The sequence below is a fragment of the Bufo bufo genome, chromosome 5 (genome assembly GCF_905171765.1).
Source record: "Bufo bufo chromosome 5, aBufBuf1.1, whole genome shotgun sequence".
In the NCBI taxonomy this organism is placed as follows: Eukaryota; Metazoa; Chordata; class Amphibia; order Anura; family Bufonidae; genus Bufo; species Bufo bufo.
Window position 1 is genome coordinate 129,693,130 of NC_053393.1, and position 26,321 is coordinate 129,719,450.

A 26,321-nucleotide genomic window follows, 5' to 3' on the forward strand; every position below is an offset into this window, starting at 1 on the left:
TTTGGAGTCACACTCAAAATTAAAATGGAAAAACACACTACAGGCTGATCCAACTTTGATGTAATGTCCTTAAAACAAGTCAAAATGAGGCTCAGTAGTGTGTGTGGCCTCCACGTGCCTGTATGACCTCCCTACAACGCCTGTGCATGCTCCTGATGAGGTGGCGGACGGTCTCCTGAGGGATCTCCTCCCAGACCTGGACTAAAGCATCTGCCAACTCCTGGACAGTCTGTGGTGCAACGTGACGTTGGTGGATAGAGCGAGACATGATGTCCCAGATGTGCTCAATTGGATTCAGGTCTGGGGAACGGGCGGGCTAGTCCATAGCATCAATGCCTTCATCTTGCAAGAACTGCTGAAACACTCCAGCCACATGAGGTCTAGCATTGTCTTGCATTAGGAGGAACCCAGGGCCAACCGCACCAGCATATGGTCTCATAAGGGGTCTGAGGATCTCATCTCGGTACCTAATGGCAGTCAGGCAACCTCTGGCGAGCACATGGAGGGCTGTGCGGCCCTCCAAAGAAATGCCACCCCACACCATTAGTGACCCAATGCCAAACCGGTCATGCTAGAGGATGCTGCAGGCAGCAGAACGTTCTCCACGGCATCTCCAGACTCTGTCACATGTGCTCAGTGTGAACCTGCTTTCATCTGTGAAGAGCACAGGGCGCCAGTGGCGAATTTGCCAATCTTGGTGTTCTCTGGCAAATGCCAAACGTCCTGCACGGTGTTGGGCTGTAAGCACAACCCCCACCTGTGGACGTCGGGCCCTCATATCACCCTCATGGAGTCTGTTTCTGACCGTTTGAGCAGACACATGCACATTTGTGGCCTGCTGGAGGTCATTTTGCAGGGCTCTGGCAGTGCTCCTCCTGTTCCTCCTTGCACAAAGGCGGAGGTAGCGGTCCTGCTGCTGGGTTTTTGCCCTCCTACAGCCTCCTCCACGTCTCCTGATGTACTGGCCTGTCTCCTGGTAGCGCCTCCATGCTCTGGAAGCTACGCTGACAGACACAGCAAACCTTCTTGCCACAGCTCGCATTGATGTGCCATCCTGGATAAGCTGCACTACCTGAGCCACTTGTGTGGGTTGTAGACTCAGTCTCATGCTACCACTAGAGTGAAAGCACCGCCAGCATTCAAAAGTGACCAAAACATCAGCCAGGAAGCATAGGAACTGAGAACTGGTCTGTGGTCACCACCTGCAGAACCACTCCTTTATTGGGGGTGTCTTGCTAATTGCCTATAATTTCCACCTGTTGTCTATCCCATTTGCACAACGGCATGTGAAATTGATTGTCACTCAGTGATGCTTCCTAAGTGGACAGTTTCATTTCACAGAAGTGTGATTGACTTGGAGTTACATTGTGTTGTTTAAGTGTTCCCTTTATTTTTTTGAGCAGTGTAGTTTTTAATGCACCATTTTGGGTACATGTAATGATTGCTTAAAGCCAGTTGTTTAGCTAAAACCCCCTGGGGTGTGGCCAAGCAGCCGAGAGATATGGCACCCTGATTCAGAGCTCCTGCACAGCGTCTCAGGCCTGCAAAACCCCTGCAAACCCAGCACACATACGCCCTGAAGGCCCATAGGGTGTCTTCATCATTCCCCCCCCCCCCTCCCCCCATGATGACCAGAGGCAAGAGAAGCCTGAAGCCGCAGGGGAAGCTGGACTTCTTCTTCAACCATGAGTGGGGCAAAGATGGCGCCGGCTGCGACTCTACACGGACTGCGCCGGGATCCAGCCCGAACTCCTCCTCGGGCTTGCGCTCTTCGGGCAATGTGGACAGCAGCAGACGGCTTCAGCAAAGCTCAGGGTCCCAAAGGCTGTCCGGGCATGCTGGGAGTTGTAGTTTTGTAACAGCTGGAGGCACACTGGTTGGGAAACACTGATTTAGAGGACCAACTTAGAGGAACAACTTGAAACTGGGGGTCCCAGAAGCTGTAACGCAAGCACAACTCCGGGATTACATTCAGGGGTTAAGATGCTCCTACCCTCCAGCACTGAGCAAGATGTTCTAGATGGGGCACATAGGGTTACCAGCCCAAAACACCTGTCCGAAGATCCCCCAAGGGATGTGCTGGCAAGGATCCACTTCTTTCACATAAAAGAGGGAATCCTAGCGTCCGCAAGGAAATTGGAAGCTCTTCCAGCCCCATACAATGAAGTCAAGTTATTTGCTGACCTCTCAGCGGCAACCTTGCAACTACGCAGTAACTTGGCTCCCATTACATCAGCTCTGAGAGCAAATTCCATCGCTTACTGCTGGAGTTTCCTGGTCGAGATTCTTGTGCATAGGAATGGTTCCTTTGTTGTGATCAGATCAGTGGAGGAGGGGAAAGCAGCACTGGCTTCCTGGAACATCTCTGCTGACTCGCATCTTTCCAAGAGCTCCATGCGTCTTCCGACAGAGGGTGAATGGCATCTGGTGAAAAACAGACGCAGGAAGGAAGCATGCTAGGGTCACCCTCTCAGCAGTTACTGAGTCTAGCATAGGGTGATAACTTGGTCAGATCATGCACCGATCTTTGTAGACCTTTCTGAATAGTTCCAATAACCCCCAAACCCAATTTGGAGGGTGAGTAAGTACGTGCTTGCTGATCCCAAGTATCAAGAAGAAATATCTAAAGCGTTGGAGGAATACTTTCAAACGATTGCTGCATCAGTGGCTGATCCCTTTATAGTTTCGGCCGCACACAAGGCCTTTATCAGAGGCATATTCATTATAATAGGGCACAAAGACAAAAAACTCAGAGGAAAAACACGTATCAGAACTAATGACGAAAATTAATGAAACTAAAGCCTCCGTCAATTAGATTATCAAAGACTCTAAAGAACCTTAGAATGCAGCTCAGAGAGCATGTTACACGAATGAGTTATCCCTGAAAAAAGTTAGGGCCCTGTATTATTCTCAAGCTAATAAGTCAGGTAGCCTTTTGGCAAAAATATTTAAAACCAGAGCCCAAATATCACGTATTGCGTACCTCTGGGATCGATTGCAATTAGATTCATGTCCTCCTACTCTCAACTCTATAATTTGGCAGAGGGACAGGACATCACTCCACCACCTGAGCATGAGAGCAGTTTCTGCACTCCCTCTCCCTACCTTCCATAACTGACCTGCAACGGGAATCACTTTGTACTGCTATAACCCCAGAAGAGATCTTTGGCATAATTAAGCACTTAACTCATCATAAAAGCCTTGTCCGTGATGGCCTCTCCAACTCCTACTACAAAACCTATTCCAAGATCCTAACCCCTCATCTTTATGCATTTCTGTCCCGAGTAATGTCTGAAGGCTCAATGCCCAAAGAGATGTTGGAGGCAGTTATTGTAACCTTACCAAAACTAAAGAGGGATTCGTCGGTCCCTGAAAATTTCTGGCCGATCTTCCTTCTAAATACCGATTTTGAAGATTTATGCCAAACTCTTGGCTATTAGGTTAGCTAAAATCATACCATCATTAGTGGCCCTGGATCAAGTTGGTTTTGAACAGGGGCGGCAGATCAGATAATTCTAGAAGGGTGCTAAACCTAATTGATCATATCAACAGAGTAGCGACGCCAGCAGTGTTTATCACATTCGGCGCTGAGAAGGCATTCAACCGGGTGAATTGGTCATTGGTTTTCTCGGTACTCCATAAATTGGGCTTTTCGGCACAAATGATAACAGCGATCAAGGCTCTGTACTCTAGCCCGATGGCTTGTGTACTGGTCAATGGGGTCCTGTCCGATCCATTCACAATATCGAACGGCAGGAGACAGGGGTGCCGCCTATCTCCCCTAATTAACTTATCACTTGAGCCCTTGGCACAAGCAATCAGTCAGGCTGGGGATATAGGAGTGCAGATTGGCGATGGGTAACACCGCCTCTCATACGCTGACAACATAATTCTTACTCTAACAAACCCAGTCTTATCCTTAAGAGTCTAACGAGAATCATGCATATGTACGATTTACTATCCTATTACAAAATCAATGAAGGGAAGTCCCTAGCCCTCCCCTTTTATCCCATGCAAAACCCTAGAACTATTAAAGCAATATTTCCTGTTGGATTGGCAGGCCTCAGAGGTGCAATATCTAGGGGTCAGTCACCTACACCCCTCAGACTGTACTCTGAATTTCCTGCCTTTTTGTCTCAACCCTACAGATGGAGTTAGATAACTTGGCTAAGACGGAAATCTCTTGGCTTGGCCGTATCACGGCATTCCAACAGCACACACTTCCTAAACTGCTGTATATGTTTAGGATTCTCCCCGTAGTGATCACGACATCCTTCACCACCATAAACTGAATGATATAGTTTTATCTGGCAATGAAGCAAACCCCAAATCGCTAAGAATATTATGTGCCGGCATAAAAAAATATGGAGGCTTGAGCCTTCCAAACATCTTTTGATTTATTATTTAGCCTTGAGAATCAACCAGCTACGGAACTGGTGGCTCAGACGTCTCTAAGCATTGGGTTCACATAGAGCAGACACAATCCCCACCACAAAATTTTAAGGCATTACTTATGGCCTCCCTGCATGGGAATCTGTCAACTACCATATCACCCTACCTCCTCTGCACTTCTATACGTTTTTGGAAATCATATCATGAACGAGGTAAGGGGATTACGACCCTACTAGCCAGGCTAACCCCACTTGAAGCATTGCAATGCCTCATTCCAGACCTAGCCTTGAGAACGTGGAAAGAAAAGGGAATTTTGAGTATTGGAGGATCTACTATCTCATTCCTCCTTAAGGTCCTATGCGGATTTGCAACAATTATACAATATACTGCAGAAGGATTTCTATAAATACCTCAGAATTAGACACTTGCTGAACGACAACCCCACACTTGTAAGTAAAGTGAACCTAGTGCTTCTGAAACAATGGTCCCTGGTGAATTCTAAATGGACAGGTTTACGGCCATTATACTCATATCTAGGTAATAAGGACCCCTTTGCAAAATCGGCTCCCCTCTTGTCATGGGAAACTGAACTTAAAATCACTCTCTCTCCTGCTCCAATGATTTGCAGCAGCACACTTAAAATGCACCTCGCACTTTGAATCCTATATGAAGACGACGATCAGATGGTATTTCACTCCTATGAGACTTATCCAAATGTTCCCAGGTTCGGTGCAGGTGTGCTGAAGAGGAAGTGGAGGAAAGGGTGCACTCCATATACTGTGGGATTGCCTCAAATTGAATGACTGACTTTTTTTATAGTCGTGTCTTCCGGGTTTTGGTGGGTGTGGTCAGACTCGGACGCAAGCTGGCCCCAGATCCGGCTCTAGCCCTACTGCTAACTGACCTTACGCAGGCTCCTCGTAGCCACAGGATAATTGCAATGCATATGTTCCTAGCCACCAAATTAAAAATTACCAAAAAACTGGAAAAGCTCAAACATCCCTATTTACCAGGATGTATTAAGAGCTGTAGAAACAACAAGGTCATACGAACGAATGATCGCCCATAAAGATTTCGCACTAGAAAAGTATGAGTGGGCAGCTTGGGTCTGCTTGTATCCGACGGTATCAGCCCGGTCATGAGACAGAAATGGGGGTGTTGAGCCTCAGTGAGTCAATACTAAATGCTGTAAGTGACAAACACAGTTAGATGCAAAAAGCCATGATTTGATACGGTTTATCTACCATTCATTGTTGGTTATTCTATTAAATTTGATGTTCATATCTATGCTTTCTTTTCCCTTTCCGATTTTATTGCTGGATATCTTCAGATAATGCTGCTTTATGACTCGTCCTAGGACACATGTAAACCTTCTATCACCATCTGACGGTTTACACTACTAACCATGTTTGTTTCCACAGATGGTTATGCAACGTGTAATATTACATCATGTTGGTTTAAGCCATGTGTATCTACCTCATGTGATTTCAATACTTGCGGATGCAATAAGATCACTTTGTTGATGCTCTATTTTGATATGTTTGGAAAATATAATAAAAATCTATTGAACATTAGCTAAAACCCCCTTTGTTTGTCAGTAAAAAGGCATATTAGTGGTCACTAAGGGGTTAAATTTACAAAGTAGGAAAATCTTAAATCCTGAATACCTCTGCCCTTTATGTGAAGCATTACATTGACTTTTGCCCTGAAACATTGAGTGTATTAGATGTTAAAACATTTGGCTCCGTTTTCTGAAATGTACTCCAAAACTACTATATCTGTGCAGGAGAGAGATCGAAGAATAGAAATACTGGAGTTGGCACTTGGCCTGTGTAAGAAGTCAGGCGGTAGTGAAAACAGCACAGGTATGTAGTTTGTGTTTGGCTAGAAAAGCATGCATCCGTGTTAAAACTGCAGGTATAATGCTTCTGAAGCACTACATAGGCTTTAAGATTGTCCTTGTTTGAGATGTGGTTAAAGAGAACCTGTCACCGGGATTTTGGGTATAGAGCTGAGGACATGGGTTGCTAGATGGCCGCGAGCACATCCTCAATACCCAGTCCCCATAGCTCTGTGTGCTTTTATTGTGTCAAAAAAACGATTTGATACACATGCAAATTAACCTGAGATGAGTCCTGTCCCTGACTCATCTCACGTACAGGACTCATCTCAGGTTAATTTGCATATGTATCAAATCGGGTTTTTTTACACAATAAAAGCACACAGAGCTATGGGGACTGGGTATTGCGGATGTGCTAGTGGCCATCTAGCAACCCATTTCCTCAGCTCTATACAAAAAATCCTGGTGACAGGTTCCTTTTAAGTACTGGAATATCAGGAGTTGTGCTAATGTGGTGTTAATTTTTAATTATTATTTTTAAGATTCCTCCTCTGAAGCCCTGAGTGCATTGACCAAACGATGTCAAGATAGAGAAAAGGTAAATCTCAGTTTTCCCTCGACAGTCCCAGAAAGAGGAATCTGCCCTTATAGCAGGACAGCATTCCTTAGAGCAGGGATCTGCAACCTCCGGCACTTCAGCTATTCTGAAACTACAACTCCCAGGATCCTCCTTTTATTTCTATGGGAGTTAACAATAAAACAGCCATGCAAGTGTGCATGCTGGGAGTTGCTTGCTTTAACTCTCTAGTTTAAGTCTCTCGGGCACTGTGGATGCAGACTAGTTGCCATCCACGGCACACAAGAAAAGTAGAGGAGGATCTGCTTCCTTACTTTCTGTCACGCGGCAGCAGCCCCAGCCTCCGAAAGTACTGACCTGTATTTTTGTGCATCACCTTGTGCTAGGCTACTGTATAACCTTCCTGTCTAGCTGTGCAGTCTGTCTGTACCTGTCTCCTCTTACTGTGCTTCTGCTCACTACTCCCCCCCCCCCCCCCCCCCCCCTCTATTTCCATAGACTTGCATTGACATGTGTAATATGATACTCCTGTGATAAGCAGTTAGTAAGAGGAAAATGGCTGATAACATGAGAATTAGACATTTCTCACAGAAAAACTATTAGTCTCTTGTTCTCAATTGTACTATTGATTTATGTAACAATGTGTGAAAGTAACCCTTTAATGTTAAGCTTCCCCCATGGTTTTTAAAGTCTCCTTCAAAGAGCTATAACCTTTTATTTTTCAGTCTATGTAGCTGTATGAGCGCTTGATTTTTGCCGGACAAGTTATATTTAACGCTGCCATTGTGGGGTACACAACTTTATGATTAACTTTTTTATTAACTCTTTTTGGAATGGGAACAGCAATACTGCCACTGCATTTTTATGTTGCAAACTTTTTAGCATTTTTCATCATAAATAACATAACTGGTTACATAACATAATGTTTTTTACAGTACAAATTAATTTATGAAGTTATTACCCGAAGTCTTGCAAGACTTCGCGAAGTAGCAATTTCGGCTCATCCTGCTCCGTACAGTATTGAAACTAAGTTTTATGCGAATCTACTTTGGATGTTTCTTCAGAAGTCGAACTGGCTCGTCCCTAATCGCTGCATCCGAAGACCCATAACTTTTTTTATTCTCTATGGAGCTGTGTGAGGGCTTGATTTTTGCAGGACAACTTTTGATTGGTATAATAATTTTGGGGCAAATAATTATTTGATTGCTTCAGGTCCCTTAAACACGAGCGAGAATTCTGCACGGGTGCAATGTGTAACGTGAACGCATTGCACCCGCACTGAATCCGGACCCATTAATTTCAATGGGGTTGTGTAGATGAGCGTTTTTCACGCAACGCAGGCCCCATAGAAGTGAACGGGGCTGCGTGAAAATCGCATTGCATCTGCAAGCAAGTGCGGATGCAATGTGATTTTCATGGATAGTTGCTAAGGAGATGATAGGGATGAGGTCCATTCACTTTATTATTTTCCATTATAACATAGTTGTAATGGAAAATAATAGCATTCTTTAATACAGAATGCGAAGTAAACTATCCCTTGAGGGTTAAAAGAAAAAAAATGACTCACCTCTTCCACTTGATCGCACAGCCGTTATGGTCGTCTTTCTTCTTCTTTGAGCACCTGCGCTGACGTCATTGCGCTCACCACGTGGGGAGTGCAATGATGTCATCGCAGGTCCTGCAAGAAGAAGAAAGAAGACTATGATGGCTGCGCGATGAGGTGAGTAATTTTTTTAAAAAAATTTTAACCCTCAAAGGACATTTTACTTAGCATTCTGTTTTAAACAATGGTATTTTCCATTATAACCATGTTATAATGGAAAATATCTACAGAACACCGAACCCAAACCTGAACTTCAGTGAAGAAGTCCGGGTCTGGGTACCACATTCAGTTTATCACGCGCGTGCAAAACGCATTAAAACACTTTGCACTCTCGCAGAAAAAAAACTGAACAAATTGCGTGCCTACTTGCGCGGGTTTGCTGCAGTGCACCCTGAACTCATTCGGCCCTCGCCCGTGTGAAAGAGGCCTAAGGATTTTTTTTTTTGTGGCAAGTCTAAGCAAAAATGAGCAATTCTGGCTTTGTTTTTTACAGCATGTATTGTAGGGAAAAATTGACATTAGTGTGGGTCTTTATGAATGCAGTGATACAAACGTGAGAGATTTCATTTTTGCTATTTTTTTATGAAAGTTTTTTAAATTTTTTTAAACCACTTGATAGTCCCAAAAGGGAACTATAACAGATCTTTTGATCGCTTCTAGAATACAATACACTATTCCTGAAGTGCATTGCATTTTAATGTCTGTACTATACTGATATTGACCAGCAAGTTGCACCAGAGATTTGGAAAACATTCAAGGCCGGCTTGGGGCCTATACCAGGTCAAGGCCTGCCTATACACACACACCTGCACCCTGTGATGTTATTTGTGGGGTCCTGATGGGACCCCACAATAGAGCCTGGATTTCTCCTATTCTTCCTGCCATGGTGATGGCTAATAAGAATACTGTTTTGAGTGTTAATGTTCTCAAGGAGATCTCTCCGAGGGGTTCAAAAGGCGGATGCATTAGCCTGGATAGGACCGGATTTAGGTCCCAAGGAGGGACAGGAGATCTATGGCGAATTCTACTTGCCCCTTTAAGGAATCTTTTGACTACATTTAAATCTGAGAGCTTGATATCTAAAAAAGCGCTTAAAGCCGCTACTTGGACTTGTATGGTACTTACAGATAGACCTTTATCAAGTCCTGCCTGAAGGAAGTCCAGGATTAGGGTCACCTCTGGTTTCTTGGAGGGATCCCACCTGCCGTCCCCAAAACGTAAAAAGGGCCCCCAGGCTCTCAAAGTATATTTTTGACGTGACTGGTTTTCTACTCTGTAATATAGTGGAGATTACCGCCTCTGAGAAACCTTTTTCTCAAGATGTGTTTTTCAGTTTCCAAACTGTCAAGCGAAGCTGGTTGACACTGGGATGCCTTACTGGTCTCTGGAGAAGTAGATCTGGTCGGGAGTGGCAGCATCGAGTATTCTTCCCCTCCCAGGTTTTTCAGTGTTGGAAACCATGTTCTCCTGGGCCAGAAGGGTGTGATTAGGCGAATCTGCGCTTTCTTTTCCAGGATTTTGGAAATGACCCTCGGTATTAGAGGAAAAGGCGGGAACGCATAAAGTTCCTGAGGCCAGGGCGATGACAGGGCGTCCACTCTTAGGGGCCGGTCTCTAGAGGATAGGGGGGAAAAAAGCCGGCTACTTGCCTGTTTTTCCTTGTGGCAAATAGGTCGACTTTTGGAGTGCCCCATCTGGAACAAATTTGAGCAAAGATCTGATGATTCAGGCTCCATTCCGCCGGCTTTAGTCGATCCCTGCTCAAAGTCCGCCACTTGATTTTCTTCTCCTTTTACGTGGGCTGCTGATACAGAAGCATAGGTTCTTCTTGGCCCAATCTAGGATCTTATTCGTGACTAAAGACAGGGAGCGGCTTCTTGTTCCACCCTGTTTGTTTAGGTAGGCCACTGTGGTAGAATTGTCCGAAAGGAGTTTTACATTTTTCCGATAGATGTAGGAAGAAAACTTTTTTTATGGCTTCCCAGACCGCACTTAGTTCCCTCATATTCGATGAAGCTTGTTGTAGCTGTGTTTTCCAACACCCCTGTCATTTTCCCGTCTGTGGGCTCCCCAGCCCTGCTGACTGGCATCGGTTGTGATGATTAATTGGTCCTTCTGTCTCCACTCCCCCCCCCGGGATAAATTTGACTGGTTTGTCCACCAGGATAGGGTCATTTTCAGATATGTGAAACAAGGGGTGAAGGACGGCTCACCTCCGATTTTAGGATGGCAAGGTGCACCAAGCAGATGTTTTTCGGTGATTGGGTACAACAATAGTAATGAAAATAGAATGGGCACTCATATATCCAGTTCACAAGGTAGGCAAAGCGACTCGAGCAATATAGCAATAATATATCAATTTATTAATTTATTATGACAGTATAAGAGCGGATGGATAGCAATGATATTACCACCATACGCAATGAATATTGAAACCTAACCAGAGCTATGTCCCCAATTTGAATTGGTTAAAACTCACATAAAATATAATAAAATAGCATATATTCATCCACTGTTATAGCTAATAGAAAACCGGAGGTCCGGTCCAGTCCAGCATCTATGGGTAGGACAAATTGGATGAGAGGAACTAATAGATTTCTGTTATCTAAAACAGTGGCTAGCAACGGATATGTCTCCAGACAATGAATGAAAAAAAGTGAATATCAGTATTGGTAGTGATAGTGCATGATATAAAACATTAACATATAGTGCATATGGTGAAATCCCTGTAAGATAAATATATTAAATATATAAAAATATATATAAGGTGTACAAATATTTGGTGAATATATATAAAATGTCTCTGGAGAATCAGCAATAATGAATAAGTTGTTGCATCCCACTGGTGGTTATGTTCCTAGAAAACAGTCTCTTTAGTATTAAAACATAAGACCTGGGAATCGGCTTGGTCCGCGCAATTTCCCAGGGGTATAATCAATTTCAACAGTCAACCGCGGCGAACGCGGCAAGATGATTGAGCAGCAATACAAATGTATCCACAGTAATGCGCCGATTCATGTGCAGCGGCACCAGATTAATTTACTCACGTACAGTCCTGCTCCCACCGTGGCGTCCCACGTGGTATGGATTCAGGGTGAACTTGCCTTTAGGTAGCGCAACAATGCTATGTCCACCCGACTGTGAACGGGAGTGCTCGTTGTATCACGCTGCAAGGCTGCGTCAGGTTTCTCTGATTAGAATGGGTGTTCCACCTATCTGGATCAGTACTGGTGGTAAGAATCTCACCCTTCAATCACTGTAGTGCATCCAAAGAAACCCGCAGTTCAGTTGCTCCTGGAAACCGCAATAAAGTTGTCCTTTGGAAAGCGCTTTCGCAGTCCAATGTATAATAAGGATTAAAGCCGGTATTTCATCAGGTCCAATTGCTCCTCACCAGACGCGTTTCGAAGGCTAGCTGCCTTCTTCCTCAGTGGCTAATTTGGATCTGACTGACTGGCCGGCTATTTATCCATTTTTCATCCAAAGGGCTCCTTATTAAACCCGAAATGGACCCAAAGAATCTGGATTTCACAGATACATTTATCATGTGTTGCGGTATTGTTGCGGTATTGCTGCGGTATATCTGCGACTTTTGAATACACATGCGTTTTTTTATATTATGTGTTCTTAAGTCCACCAGAAGTAGTACACATATCCAATTCTTGTTGTAGCTGGTTGCGTTTGGATCCTATATACATGATTGCATCCAATATCATATCTTAATAAAAACATATTTTTATTTATAAAATTAAATATAAAAACTTTAAGAACATATTAAATAGTAGGGAGCTTCTGTGTTAAGTCTAAAAAATATAAAATATATAATTTATATAATTATTATAATTTATGGGGTATTATATCTGCTGGAAGGTACCACCAGTACTGATCCAGATAGGTGGAACACCCATTCTAATCAGAGAAACCTGACGCAGCCTTGCAGCGTGATACGAGCACTCCCGTTCACAGTCGGGTGGACATAGCATTGTTGCGCTACCTAAAGGCAAGTTCACCCTGAATCCATACCACGTGGGACGCCACGGTGGGAGCAGGACTGTACGTGAGTAAATTAATCTGGTGCCGCTGCACATGAATCGGCGCATTACTGTGGATACATTTGTATTGCTGCTCAATCATCTTGCCGCGTTCGCCGCGGTTGACTCTGTTGAAATTGATTATACCCCTGGGAAATTGCGCGGACCAAGCCGATTCCCAGGTCTTATGTTTTAATACTAAAGAGACTGTTTTCTAGGAACATAACCACCAGTGGGATGCAACAACTTATTCATTATTGCTGATTCTCCAGAGACATTTTATATATATTCACCAAATATTTGTACACCTTATATATATTTTTATATATTTAATATATTTATCTTACAGGGATTTCACCATATGCACTATATGTTAATGTTTTATATCATGCACTATCACTACCAATACTGATATTCACTTTTTTTCATTCATTGTCTGGAGACATATCCGTTGCTAGCCACTGTTTTAGATAACAGAAATCTATTAGTTCCTCTCATCCAATTTGTCCTACCCATAGATGCTGGACTGGACCGGACCTCCGGTTTTCTATTAGCTATAACAGTGGATGAATATATGCTATTTTATTATATTTTATGTGAGTTTTAACCATTTCAAATTGGGGACATAGCTCTGGTTAGGTTTCAATATTCATTGCGTATGGTGGTAATATCATTGCTATCCATCCGCTCTTATACTGTCATAATAAATTAATAAATTGATATATTATTGCTATATTGCTCGAGTCGCTATGCCTACCTTGTGAACTGGATATATGAGTGCCCATTCTATTTTCATTACTATTGTACCCAATCACCGAAAAACATCTGTTTGGTGCACCTTGCCATCCTAAATCGGAGGTGAGCCGTCCTTCACCCCTTGTTTCACATATCTGAAAATGACCCTATCCTGGTGGACAAACCAGTCAAATTTATCCCGGGGGGGGAGTGGAGACAGAAGGACCAATTAATCATCACAACCGATGCCAGTCAGCAGGGCTGGGGGGCCCACAGATGGGAAAATGACAGGGGTGTTGGAAAACACAGCTACAACAAGCTTCATCGAATATGAGGGAACTAAGTGCGGTCTGGGAAGCCATAAAAAAAGTTTTCTCCCTACATCTATCGGAAAAATGTAAAACTCCTTTCGGACAATTCTACCACAGTGGCCTACCTAAACAAACAGGGTGGAACAAGAAGCCGCTCCCTGTCTTTAGTCACAAATAAGATCCTAGATTGGGCCAAGAAGAACCTATGCTTCTGTATCAGCAGCCCACGTAAAAGGAGAAGAAAATCAAGTGGCGGACTTTGAGCAGGGATCGACTAAAGCCGGCGGAATGGAGCCTGAATCATCAGATCTTTGCTCAAATTTGTTCCAGATGGGGCACTCCAAAAGTCGACCTATTTGCCACAAGGAAAAACAGGCAAGTAGCCGGCTTTTTCCCCCCCTATCCTCTAGAGACCGGCCCCTAGGAGTGGACGCCCTGTCATCGCCCTGGCCTCAGGAACTTTATGCGTTCCCGCCTTTTCCTCTAATACCGAGGGTCATATCATTGCTATCCATCCGCTCTTATACTGTCATAATAAATTAATAAATTGATATATTATTGCTATATTGCTCGAGTCGCTTTGCCTACTTTGTGAACTGGATATATGAGTGCCCATTCTATTTTCATTACTATCATTTTCAGATATGATGGGATTTTTATCTTCTTGTTTAGAGATGACTGATTTTTGTCCCAGTATTCCAAAAGGAAGGCTTTAAGCATCTTTGAGTGGTGCTGAGCCCACTTCACACACGGAATTGTTGACATCATGAGACCCAAGATTACCATTATTTCCTTGAAGGAGGCTATCCTTTGTTTTTGGAATTTCTTGATACTGGAAATTAATTTTTCTGCTCCGGCAGAAAGGAAGTCATAAGGCGGGAGTCCAGAAGAACACCCAGAAAGATTTTTTTTTTCTTGTGAGGGGAGAAGACAAGACTTTTGTTGGTTTATTATCCAACCCAGGTCGGTTAGAGTTAAAAGAATTGTCTGAAGATGACACAGAAGAATATTTTCTGACGGGGCAGTGACTAAGAAATCGTCTAGGTAGGGTATAAATGAAATTCCTGCTAATTCCATCATCACCTTTGTGTATAGCCTCGGGGCTGAACTGAGGCCGAATGGCAGAACTTGAAATTGATAGTGGCAGAGCGATCCCTGGAACCAAACTGCTATCCTCAAACTTCTGGTCTCTCTTCTGGATTGGGATGTGATAGTAGGCATCCGCCAGGTCTACTGTTATCATATAGGAATTTTTTTTTGTAGAAGATTGACCACAGATCTTACAGTTTCCATTTTTTTTTTTTTGTAAACAACGTATTTTAGGGTTTTTAATTTTTTTTTTATTGCCCTGAAAGTACCGTTTGGTTTTTTTTAACGAGAAAAATAGGAGAATAGAACCCCCTCTTCTGTTCCCCTACTGGTACCGGTATGATGGCTCTCTTCTCTAACAGGAGCGATATTTGTTGATCCATCGCTTCCTGATTTTTGTTTTCCCCTTAGTCTGGAATTTTCCATGCAACATTCTGGGGGGAGGCGGATGAATTCCAGACCGTAGCACCCAAGGGGAGGCCTGAATATTTACCCAGGCTGAGTAAAAATGCATGAGCCTTCCCCCTACAGCTCCTCTGGTGTCATTGGGTAGTTGGCCGGGAAGACTTTTCGGGATTGAATAGGAAGCCTTTTCCTTTCTCTCTAGATGACTGCCAAGACGTTCCTGATTCTTTTTTCTTTTGATCAGGTCTACACGTCTCTGGGGCCGAAAGGATCGTCTCTGATGATAAAATTTTGAGTGGGAAAGCCTTTTTTTCTATCTGAAGCTTTCTCTCAAATATCCAGTGCTGAGCCAAATACTCTATCCACCTCGCAAGGTAAGGCACATAGCTTTTTCTTTGATGCTGTATCCCCCGACCAGGTTCTCAACCAAATTGCTCTGCGAGAAGCATTGGATAGGGCAGCTGTCCTGGCTGACAATTTTACTATGTCTGCGGAAGCATCCGCCATAAAGTTTGCGGCCTGTTTCAACGTAGGGATTAGAAACATAGAATGTGTCGGCAGATAAGAACCATTTGGCCCATCTAGTCTGCCCAATATACTAAATACTATGGATAGCCCCTGACCCTATCTTACATGAAGGATGGCCTTATGCCTATCCCATGCATGCTTAAACTCCTCCACTGTATTTGCAGCTACCACTTCTGCAGGAAGGCTATTCCATGCATCCACTACTCTCTCAGTAAAGTAATACTTCCTGATATTACTTTTATCCTTTGACCCTCTAATTTAAAACCTATGTCCTCTTGTAGCAGTTTTTCTTCTTTTAAATATTCTCTCCTTTTACCTTGTTGATTCCCTTTATGTATTTAAAAGTTTCTATCATATCCCCTCTGTCTCGTCTTTCTTCCAAGCTATACATGTTAAGGTCCTTTAATCTTTCCTGGTAAGTTTTATCCTGCAATCCATGTACCAGTTTAGTAGCTCTTCTCTGAACTCTCTCCAAAGTATCAATATCCTTCTAGAGATATGGTCTCCAGTACTGAGCACAATACTCCAAATAAGGTCTCACTAGTGCTCTGTAGAGCGGCATGAGCACCTCCCTCTTTCTACTGGTAATTCCTCTCCCTATACACCCAAGCATTCTGCTAGCATTTCCTGCTGCTCTGACATGGTCTGCCTACCTTTTAAGTTTTCTGAAATAATGACCCCTAAATCCCTTTCCTCAGATACTGAGGTTAGGACTGTATCACTGATTTTATATTCTGCTCTTGGGTTTTTACGTCCCAGGTGCATTATCTTGCACTTATCAACATTAAATTTTAGTTGCCAGATTTTTGACCATTCCTCTAGTTTTCCAAAGTCCTTTTCCATTTGGTGTATCCCTCCAGGAACATCAACCCTGTTACAAATCTTTGTGTCATCAGCAAAAAGACACACCTTACCATCGAGGCCTTCTGCAATTTCGCTGATAAAGATATTAAACAATATGGGTCCCAGAACAGATCCCTGAGGTACCCCACTGGTAACAAGACCTTGGTCTGAATATACCCCATTGACTACAACCCTCTGTTGCCTGTCCCTCAGCCACTGCCTAATCCATTCAACAATATGGGAGTCCAAGCCCAAAGACTGCGCTTTATTGATAAGCTTTCTATGTGGGACAGTATCAAAAGCCTTACTAAAGTCTAGATAAGCAATGTCTACTGCACCTCCTCCATCTATTATTTTAGTCACCCAATCAAAAAAGTCAATAAGATTAGTTTGACATGATCTCCCTGAAGTAAACCCATGCTGTTTTTCATCTTTCAATCCATGGGATTTTAGATGTTCCACAATCCTCTCCTTAAGTATGGTTTCCATTAATTTCCCCACTATTGATGTCAGGCTTACTGGCCTATAGTTGCCCGATTCCTGCCTACTACCTTTCTTGTGAATGGGCACAACATTTGCTAATTTCCAATCTTCTGGGACGACTCCTGTTGCCAGCGATTGGTTAAATAAATCTTTTAATGGTTTTGCTAGTTCACCGCTGAGCTCTTTTAATAGCTTTAGGTGTATCCCATCAGGCCCCTGTGACTTATTTGTATTAATTTTAGACAGCTGACTTAGAACCTCTTCCTCTGTAAAGACACGTGCATCAAAAGATTCATTAGTCTTCTTTCCTAACTGAGGTCCTTCTCCTTCATTTTCCTTTGTAAAAACTGAACAGAAATATTCATTGAGGCAGTCAGCTAGTTCTTTATCTTCTTCCATATACCTTCCTTCTTTAGTTTTTAATTTGGTAATTCCTTGTTTTAGTTTCCTTTTTTCATTTATGTATCTGAAGAATGTCTTATCACCTTTTTTCCCTGACTGAGCTAATTTCTCTTCTGCCTGTGCTTTAGAAGCTCTTATAACTTGTTTGGCCTCTCTCTGCCTAATCTTATAAATTTGTCTGTCATCCTCGTTGTGTTTGTTTTTTATAATTCCTAAATGCTATCTTTTTGTTTTTAATGATTTTGGCCACTTCTGCTGAGTACCACAGTGGTCTCTTCCTTTTTTGCTTTTACTGACAAGCCTAATGCAATTTTCTGTTGCCTTCAATAGTGCCACTTTTAAGTAGTCCCATTTCTCCTGGACTCCAATGAAACTGTTCCAGTCTGATAGGGAATCGTACACCTCTAATCTAATTTTAGAAAAGTCTGTTTTTCTAAAATCTAAAACTTTTGTTTTTGTGTGGTGTGACTCAGTCACTGTACTTATAGTAAACCACACTGACTGATCACTAGATCCCAAGCTTTCCCCTACAGTAATATCAGATACCAAATTCCCATTTGTGAATACTAAATCTAAAATGGCCTCCTTCCGGTTTGGCTCCTCCACTACTTGCTGTAGAGATAATCCCAGTAGGGAATTTAGAATATCTGTACTCCTGGCAGAACTAGCTATTTTGGTTTTCCAGTTTACATCTGGAAGATTGAAGTCTCCCATAATGATAACTTCCCCCTTCAATGTCATTTTAGCTATTTCCTCAACTAGTAGATCATCTAATTCTTTGACTTGGCTAGGTGGTCTATATATCACACCTACACGAGTTACCTTATGATTATCAAGCTGCATGGTAACCCAAACTGACTCTAAATTGTTCTCGCTAACTTGTATCAAATTAGATTTTGTTATCTTTCACATACAGGGCCACCCCTCCCCCTTCTTGCCTTCTCTGTCTTTCCTGTATAGAGAGAACCCTGGTATTGATATATCCCAGTCATTACTCCCCTTGAACCACGTCTCAGTAACAGCCACTACATCTATATTCTCAGATGCCATTATAGCCTCAAGTTCATTGATTTTATTCCCTAGACTGCGAGCATTTGTAGACAATACTCTGAGCTTGTCATTTCTTAACCTTTGTGCTACTGGCCTCTTCTGGCATTGTTCCGGGGGCAGTTGGACTGCTGGATTATCACTCTTTTGCCCCCCTTTCCTAGTTTAAATGCTTCTTAGCAAATACCTGGAACTGTTCACCGAGGACATTCGTTCCTTTGAGAGAAAGATGCAAACCATCTTTCTTGTACAGTTCTTTTCCATTCCAACAAGAGCTAACATGAGACACAAAGCCAAACCCTTGGTTCAGACACCATTCACCAAGCCATACATTGAATTCCTTAATGCGCATCTTCCTGTCATGCTGAAGGTTATGCACAGGCAAAACTGCAGAGAATGAGACAGTTGATGCAACCTCCCGTATATCCTTTCCAAGTGTGTGAAAAGCTTCTTTCACCTTTGAAACCTCATTGCAAGCCAGATCGTTTGTCCCAAGATGGAGAATAACATCCACTTCCCTTTCCTGCTTTGCTTGCCTAACCATATTAAGGATCCGTCTATCCCTGCTAGCGGTTGCACCAGGGAGACATCTCACAACACCATTCTCCTCAAACTTCACACCTCTTATGATGGAATCGCCCACCAACAGCTATGGTGGATGCACCAGTAGCATTGATTTGAGGCTAGTATATCTTTTCTCGAAGTGCCAGATTCGATGTGTTCCTCTAATTGACTTAACCACAAGGATAGGGTTCTGGCTGTGTAGGTCGCTGAGATTCCTGGCCTTAGAACTGCAGTGGAGGATTCCCATGTTTTTTTTTTTTTGTTTTTTTTTAAGCAGACTCGCATTTTTTATCCATTGGGTCCTTCAGCAGACCCAAATCCTCAAAGGGCAGTGCTGTTTTTTTTAAAATCCTTGCTACTGGTGCATCCACCCTAGGGGTTTTGTCCCATGTGATTGAATCCTCTTCTGAAAAAGGATATTTTCTCTTAAATATTTTTGATGCCGCCTGTCTTTTTTTCAGGATCTCTCCACTCATTGAGAATCAAGGTTTTAATACTGCTGTGGACTGGAAAAACATGTTTTTTTCTTGTCTGCCAACCCTGCGAACATCTGATCTTGCACCGATAATGGTTCTTTGGGTTCCTCTAAATTTATTGTGGCACGGATGTTTTTTATTAATGAATCTGTCTCTTCGATTGAGCAAAGAGGCTTTCTATAGACGTCTTCAGAAACAGACGAGTCTGAGTCGGAAGTGATTTCCCCTTCGTCTACGTCCGAGTCTTGTTCAATAACAGAGGCACTTGACGTAGAGGGTTTGGACGGGATAGACATTTTAGCTTCTACAGCAGCCCCAACTTCCTCTTTAATAATGGTTTTTAGACTTTCAATTAGTGTAGGGGATTCATCCGAGACCACTTTATCACAGCATTTCTGACATAGAGCTTTCTTGTAAGAACTAGAAAGCGCTTTCTTGCAGATAGCACATTTCTTTTTGAGGGACGGTTCCTTTTTTGAGACGTCTCTCCCCTAGGAGACACAATTTAGGATGATACTAAGTATTTAAGATGATTTTGAAACCGCCACCAAAAAAAGGTGTGAGGTAATTAGGAACAAACACCCAGAGTGTCCCCTAAGGTTATCCCAATAATCAAATAGGTAGGAGGCTTACCGGGCTTGAAGGCCTGGGAGCATCTGTGAACTTCCTGCGGGACTCGGAACCAGTTTGCAGGGACATGCTGCTCAGAAGACAGAGCTCGATAGCTGCAAGGAACGCCGGCAGCTCGCTCTGTATTTCACTTCCTGGTTCCGGTGACGTCATAGCCCCGCCCCCGTGCATGCCGACGTGACTTACTCAGTCAGCAAAGAGCACGGAGGAGTCACGTAGGAGATCGTGCCCAGGAACGCCCCCTGTTGCCCACAGATCTGCCGGTTCAGTCCACAGGATGCAGGAGGTAAAAGCCCGGGGTCACCGGCGTCCGCCGGATTTACACTGAGAGGAGGGAGGGACAGTCTGACTGTGTCCCGCGGACCCTCCTCCTGCAACGGCCCTCCGGCAGAGCCGGGACTACTCGCCAGAAGAAAAGGCCGCGCGAACTGCTGATCCTGACCTTCTGAGGGACAGGAAACAACTGGAGAGGTAAGGGGCCCTTTATTGGCTGATCTCTCTATTGTTTCCTGTCCCTGTGAATTTCATTACATATAATTTAAGAAAAAGATACAGATAATCATACACCAATTCACATACTTGACCCCGTTATACCCACCCCTTGATTCACTGTAGCGGGATCCGACAGTATCCTATTGCTACTCGTGGTCATCCCCAAATACCACAAATAGCCAAGCTCTTTAGAGCGAAGAAAAAATAAATAAATCAAAGACCCGCCCCTTCCAGGACTACTCTGCCTTTCTTACGATTCTTCTGTAAGCATCAATGGTATCTATCTGAGCCCTCCACTTGGAATAAGTAGGGCTGTTTTTTGTGCCCCAATATTTAAGAATCAAGGCCTTTGCGGCCGTGAAACTCCAGAGAGATTCTAATCTGATAGGGCGTTAAATCCGTATGATTGAAAAAAACTAATATTGCCTGCATAAAACAGTGATTCAATTTAATCTTATATCTGCTGTGTAGTTCTTCATAAATGCTGGTCCAAAATCTGTTTATTTCTGGGCAATCCCATAACGGGTGACCTAGACCAGCATTTTCGGCCGAACATTTCCAACACGTATCCCTTCTTTCCCTATATATTTTGGCGAGGAAGGCGGGGGAGTAATACAAGCGATGTACAATCCTGAACTGGATTAATCTATATTTTTGGGATATCGATGCCTTTTTTTATATTTCGATATACTGTATCCCAATCAACAGTACTTCCTACGCCTAATTCAGCTTCCCATCCTCCCTCCCTTTTAAATGTTATTTCTCCTAAGCAGTCCCGAAATCTACAATATATTTGTGAAAGAGTGAGTTGTGTATCCCTAAATTTTAAACCATCTAAGGAGTTTGCCCTAGTGATCAAAGAATCTTTATCCTGGGTGTTCGTGTATGCGTGTCTAATTTGTGCATATCTATCTAGAAAAGTAACATTTATACCCTTTTATTAAATCGTCAAAAGGGATAATACTTCCATGAGATGTTATTTGGATTAGACTGTTAATACCGCGTGAATCAGACAGTGTATAACCCCCCTCAACCTATTAGCAAGCAGTTTGGCGAGTATTTTGTAATCTGTATTGAGTAATGAGATTGGACGATACGATCCAACTTTGGTCCTATCTTTATCCTTTTTCAAAATTAGAGAAATGGAGGCCTCCCTCAAAGAGGGAGGGAGTGAGCCGTTCTTCAAAGATTCATTAAGCATCTGAAGGAGAAGAGGCAATATCTTTTTACGATGTACTCTATTTATTTCAAAAGGCAGGCCATCTCGGCCCGGCGCTGTATTTTTTATACTATCTACCGCAGCCTCCAATTCTAAAAGTTATTGGCGAATTTAATTTAGTACAGTCTTGGTCGGAGAGGGAAGGGAGTTCCACTTTGTCCAAAAAATGAGCCTCGGGGCTCCTCCCTCCACCCCGAGATCCGACTGGTATAGTTTAGTGAAATATTCTATAAAGGCGGCTTTAATATTAAGGTAGTCATTAGTTAAGGCGCCAGAGGGTAACTTAATTTGCTTTATCTGGGTTTGGGTCTTTTGATTAGCGACTACAGATGCCAGCAATCTGCCTGTTTTCCCTTTTTCATAAACACGCTGTCCTGCAAAAAATGCCTTATGTTGCGCTTTTTCGTATAAAAAGGTCTGATGTTCCCTCTTAGCGTCTATTAATGATAATCGGACATTTTCCCTCTTCTGTCTAGCCAACTCAGCCTCCAAAGCCTCAACCCTCTCTGCCAATTGTTTTTCTGTTTTGGCGTATTCCGCCCCCCCCCCCCCCCCCCCCCCTTTTTTTTTTTTTTTTTTTTTTTTTTTTTTTTTTTAAATCCTCTTACAATATACCCCTCTTATCATGGCCTTCAGGGAGTCCCACACAAAATGTATATGTGTGGATCCGTAGTTTAGTGCCCAAAATTCTGAAATATCCTCTCCAATCCTTTCTTGGTCCCCAACCAGATGTATCCAATGTGGATTTAACCCGAAAGGTTTTCTGCTCTTTTGCGCGAGATCAACCATTGATAACAACATTGGAGTATGGTCGGATATACCATGTGGCTCATACTTCATTTTTTGTATCCGTTCCAAAAGTCCTGGGGTCGCCAGGGATATATCTATCCTAGACATAACCCTGCAGGATCTGCTAAAACAGGAGAAGGCAATTATTTTATTTTTTTCATATAGAGACTACCACACATCTATAAGGCCTAACTCCTGGCAGTTCCTGCTAAGGGCTGTAGGCTCATCACTTACACTCCCCCCTCCACTGATGAGATACCCTATCCTTATTATCCATAACGGCATTGAAATCTCCCTGAACTAATATGGGGCACGAGTCCCATTTACAAATATTCCGCTAGCTTTCTCAGCACCTCGGAGGAAAAGGGGGAGGGGGGGGATATATACAAACGCAAGCACGCACACCAGTCCCATTCATCGGCCATATAAGAATATAAATCTGCCTTCTTTATCGATCCATTGATTGTATGGGTCGTAATCCACATTTCTGTGAATGTAGAAACTTACTCCCCGCGAATAGGCCGAATAGTGGGAGTGGTACTCGTACTGCGTCCAGGACTTTCGCATATAGTGCATTCTTTCAGCAGTTAAATGGGTCTCCAGCAGCCCCACGATGGCAGTTAAATGTCTAAAGATGGTATCATAGACCATCCTCCACTTAAGTTTATCCGCCAATCCGCGGACATTCCATGTCAAAATGCGTGCTATGTACCCTAAATTGGAGGGTGATCCATACCATCCGCTCCCCTCCTAACTCTATATTGGATCCCGCAGCAGTGAAACAACCCTCCCCCCCCCCCCCTTCCCCATGGTGCACGAGGCAATTAAGACCCATGATCCTCTTACACATCGCCTAGGCCTCCTACCCCCCCCCTCTCCTCCCCTCATCCTACCCACTATATATGCAAAACAAATACAGCTTAGATCCCAAGACAAAATGGCAGCTATTACATGAATAATTCATATTTGGCCATGAAGGGAAAGAAAAATAAGAGGAGAGTGAGCACCACGCAGCAGGTGTTCATATCTCATATCCCCCTGGCGTCCAACCAAGCAGATGCCTACTCAGAGCTTGCGAAGATGGAGACAGAATCATTATATACTATTCTTAATTTGGCCGGGAATAGCATCGAGTATTTAATATTAGCATTAATGAGACGTTTCTTAATCTCCCCAAATTGCCTTTTAAGCTGGGTAGAGAAGGATTAATCAGGGTAGATCGAGATTTTATTTCCATTATACACCAAATCACCTAGCTCTCTTTTATTCGGCGTAATATTTTATCTCGGTCGCTTTTAGCAAGGAGGCCGCATGGAGGGGCGCCAGGGGGTGGCCTTTTTGTTTGGGGCTCTATGTGCTTGTTCAACCATAAATAATAATGAAAAGGATTCTCGGCCCAGGGATTCCCCCAACCACTTCTGTATAAATCCCCCTGGGTCGTCCCCCTCTGATCCTTCAGGGAAGCCTATCAGTCGGATTTTCTCCCTACGTGACCTATCCTCTAAGTCGGTCAATTTTTCTTTGAGGGCCCTATGCTCTAAATCAATCCTTTCAATTCTTTTTTCACATTGAGGAGACTTCATTTTTAGTAACGGTTAAGGATTGTTCCGTTTCCTTTACGCTGCAGCGAATTTTATCCATATCGTCCCTGAGGGAAGAAATGTCAGTTTGCATAGAGCATACGGTAGTTGTTAGTGTTCCTAAGGCTTGATTAGTAATTTTCAAGGTGTCCAAAATGTCCCCCAGTATTTGCTCAATTGTTTCCATACGCGAATGGATCCGGGTATCCATGTCTTCCTTATCGCTATAATCTGAGGGCATTACGGTTTTTCTGAGCTCTTCCTTTTCCTCTTGACGGGCGTTGGGTTTCAATGTACCTCTTGTTTTTGTAGGGGAGGATCTTAAATACCTCTCTATATTGGATCTAGGGCTTTTGTCTGACCCTTTTTGGGACGTAGTGCCCACAGATTTCTTATTTGGAGCTTTAAGGGCCATATTCACGCCTATGGACAGCCGCAATAATCTATAACGGTAACTATGCGGTCTGGCCTAGGTCTCGGTGGTTCCGCACGACTCCTTCAGAGTGTCCCGTTAGATGTAATATTGGGTCCCTCTAACTAGAACCAGAGAGTAAATCGTACCCCTTAAATCATACAGAGGTGTTACTTTATTAGTATTTTTAAGGGGTTACCCACGGTGACTTCGCAATTAAAGCCCCCCCCTTTTTTTTTTGTGGTTAAGTTAATAGATATTAATAGCAATATTAAATAATCAGCCGGGTGACTTTCACCCTACTTGCCCATCCTAAGCGTGGTCAGTCTATAGATTCAGATAATTGGCTCCAGTTCAGACAATGAATGCGGTTCCACTCTTCGGTATCTCAGGATTCTGCTGTCCTATGGATAACACGGGAAGATTATATTCATAGGGGCTCACCACTCCAACATATATAATATGTTATAATAACAAAATATAATTACTTTATATTATATTGTTATATGTTATGAAGACAACAAGTATACAGTATATTATATATATTTCTCATTAGGGGAATATTTGTCTCTAAGAGTGTAAAGATGTGTATTTTGGAACAATTAATCACATCTTTGGTATGACAGGAGGTACTGATATCTCTGAGAAAACAAGGCCATTCATATCATTATGGTCCATAAATCAACAGTGTGAGAAACCTAGAGGTCTGTCTCTAATTGCTACAAGTGTCATAATTAATCCCTATAGCTTTGAATTAATGCTTCTAAGGTCAAATGTATAAAATACGTTTTATTCAGACTCGCATAAGTTAACCCTTTTATGATGCAAATAGCTTACACAGCAGTGCCACCTAAGTATGAGTAGGTGACATTACAACAGTAGCAAGAGTGCATTCTGGGTGCACAATTCTATCAATGGTCACTCCCATCAGACAATGATTGGAAAGTTCCAAACTAGGAATGTGTGTCTAACTGATAAGTTTGTGGTCATAAACCACACAAAGGAGAAACACAGGAGAGGAGAAAGAATACAAAGTTGAGCTCTAGAAGGGCCTATCAAGATGAAAGCCATGGTGAGATGCGCTATGATGGACCACCCAGCTTTCCTAGGAGCAGAATTGAGATTTCCACTAGGACTTGGTAAGGGACACAGAAAATGATATTTCATTTTATTAAGACTAGTTTGATAGTGTGGGTGAAATTATACCATCTAGATTGGCAAATTAATTAATTGATCATCTCCATATTGAGATGTAGTCTTAGGATATTGTGAGACTTCATTCTACCTGCAGAAGAATAAAGACTCATAATCTAGCAAAGCATTAAATAAATAGAAAAAAAAAAAAATATATATATATATATATATATATATATATATATATATATATATATAAATATTCATAGAAAATCAACGCAAGAAGAGTCTTTTAAAAAACGCAGTGTCTTTATTCACACGTGTCACAAAATAGGCAACGTTTCAATCCCTTTCCGGGATCCTTCTCAATCCTAGAAGGATCGCGGAAGGGGATTGAAACGTTGCCTATTTTGTGTCACATGTGTGAATGAAGAGTGCTGCGTTGATTTTCTATGAATATACAAGCTTGTATGTATGTATGTATGTGTGTGTGTGTATGTATGTATGTATGTATATATGTATATATATATATATATATATATATATATATATATATTTACACAGTACAGACCAAAAATTTGGACACACCTTCTCATTCAGAGTTTTCTTTATTTTCATGACTATGAAAATTGTAGATTTACACTGAAGGCATCAAAACTATGACTTGACACGTGGAATTATATACATAACAAACAAGTGTGAAACAACTGAAAATATGTCATATTCTAGGTTCTTCAAA

At 42.7% G+C, this 26,321-nt stretch overlaps 1 protein-coding gene across 1 annotated transcript in view; it reads left to right on the forward strand.

Moving 5' to 3' along the window:
* LOC121001628 (kinesin-like protein KIF20A) overlaps nt 1–26,321 on the forward strand; it is a 132,729-nt gene that overhangs the window by 97,435 nt on the left and 8,973 nt on the right. Inside the window, exons 15-16 of the mRNA XM_040432795.1 lie at nt 6,179–6,257; nt 6,775–6,830. Of these exons, the coding sequence (XP_040288729.1) occupies nt 6,179–6,257; nt 6,775–6,830 (135 nt within the window). The remainder of the gene's footprint in view (nt 1–6,178; nt 6,258–6,774; nt 6,831–26,321) is intronic.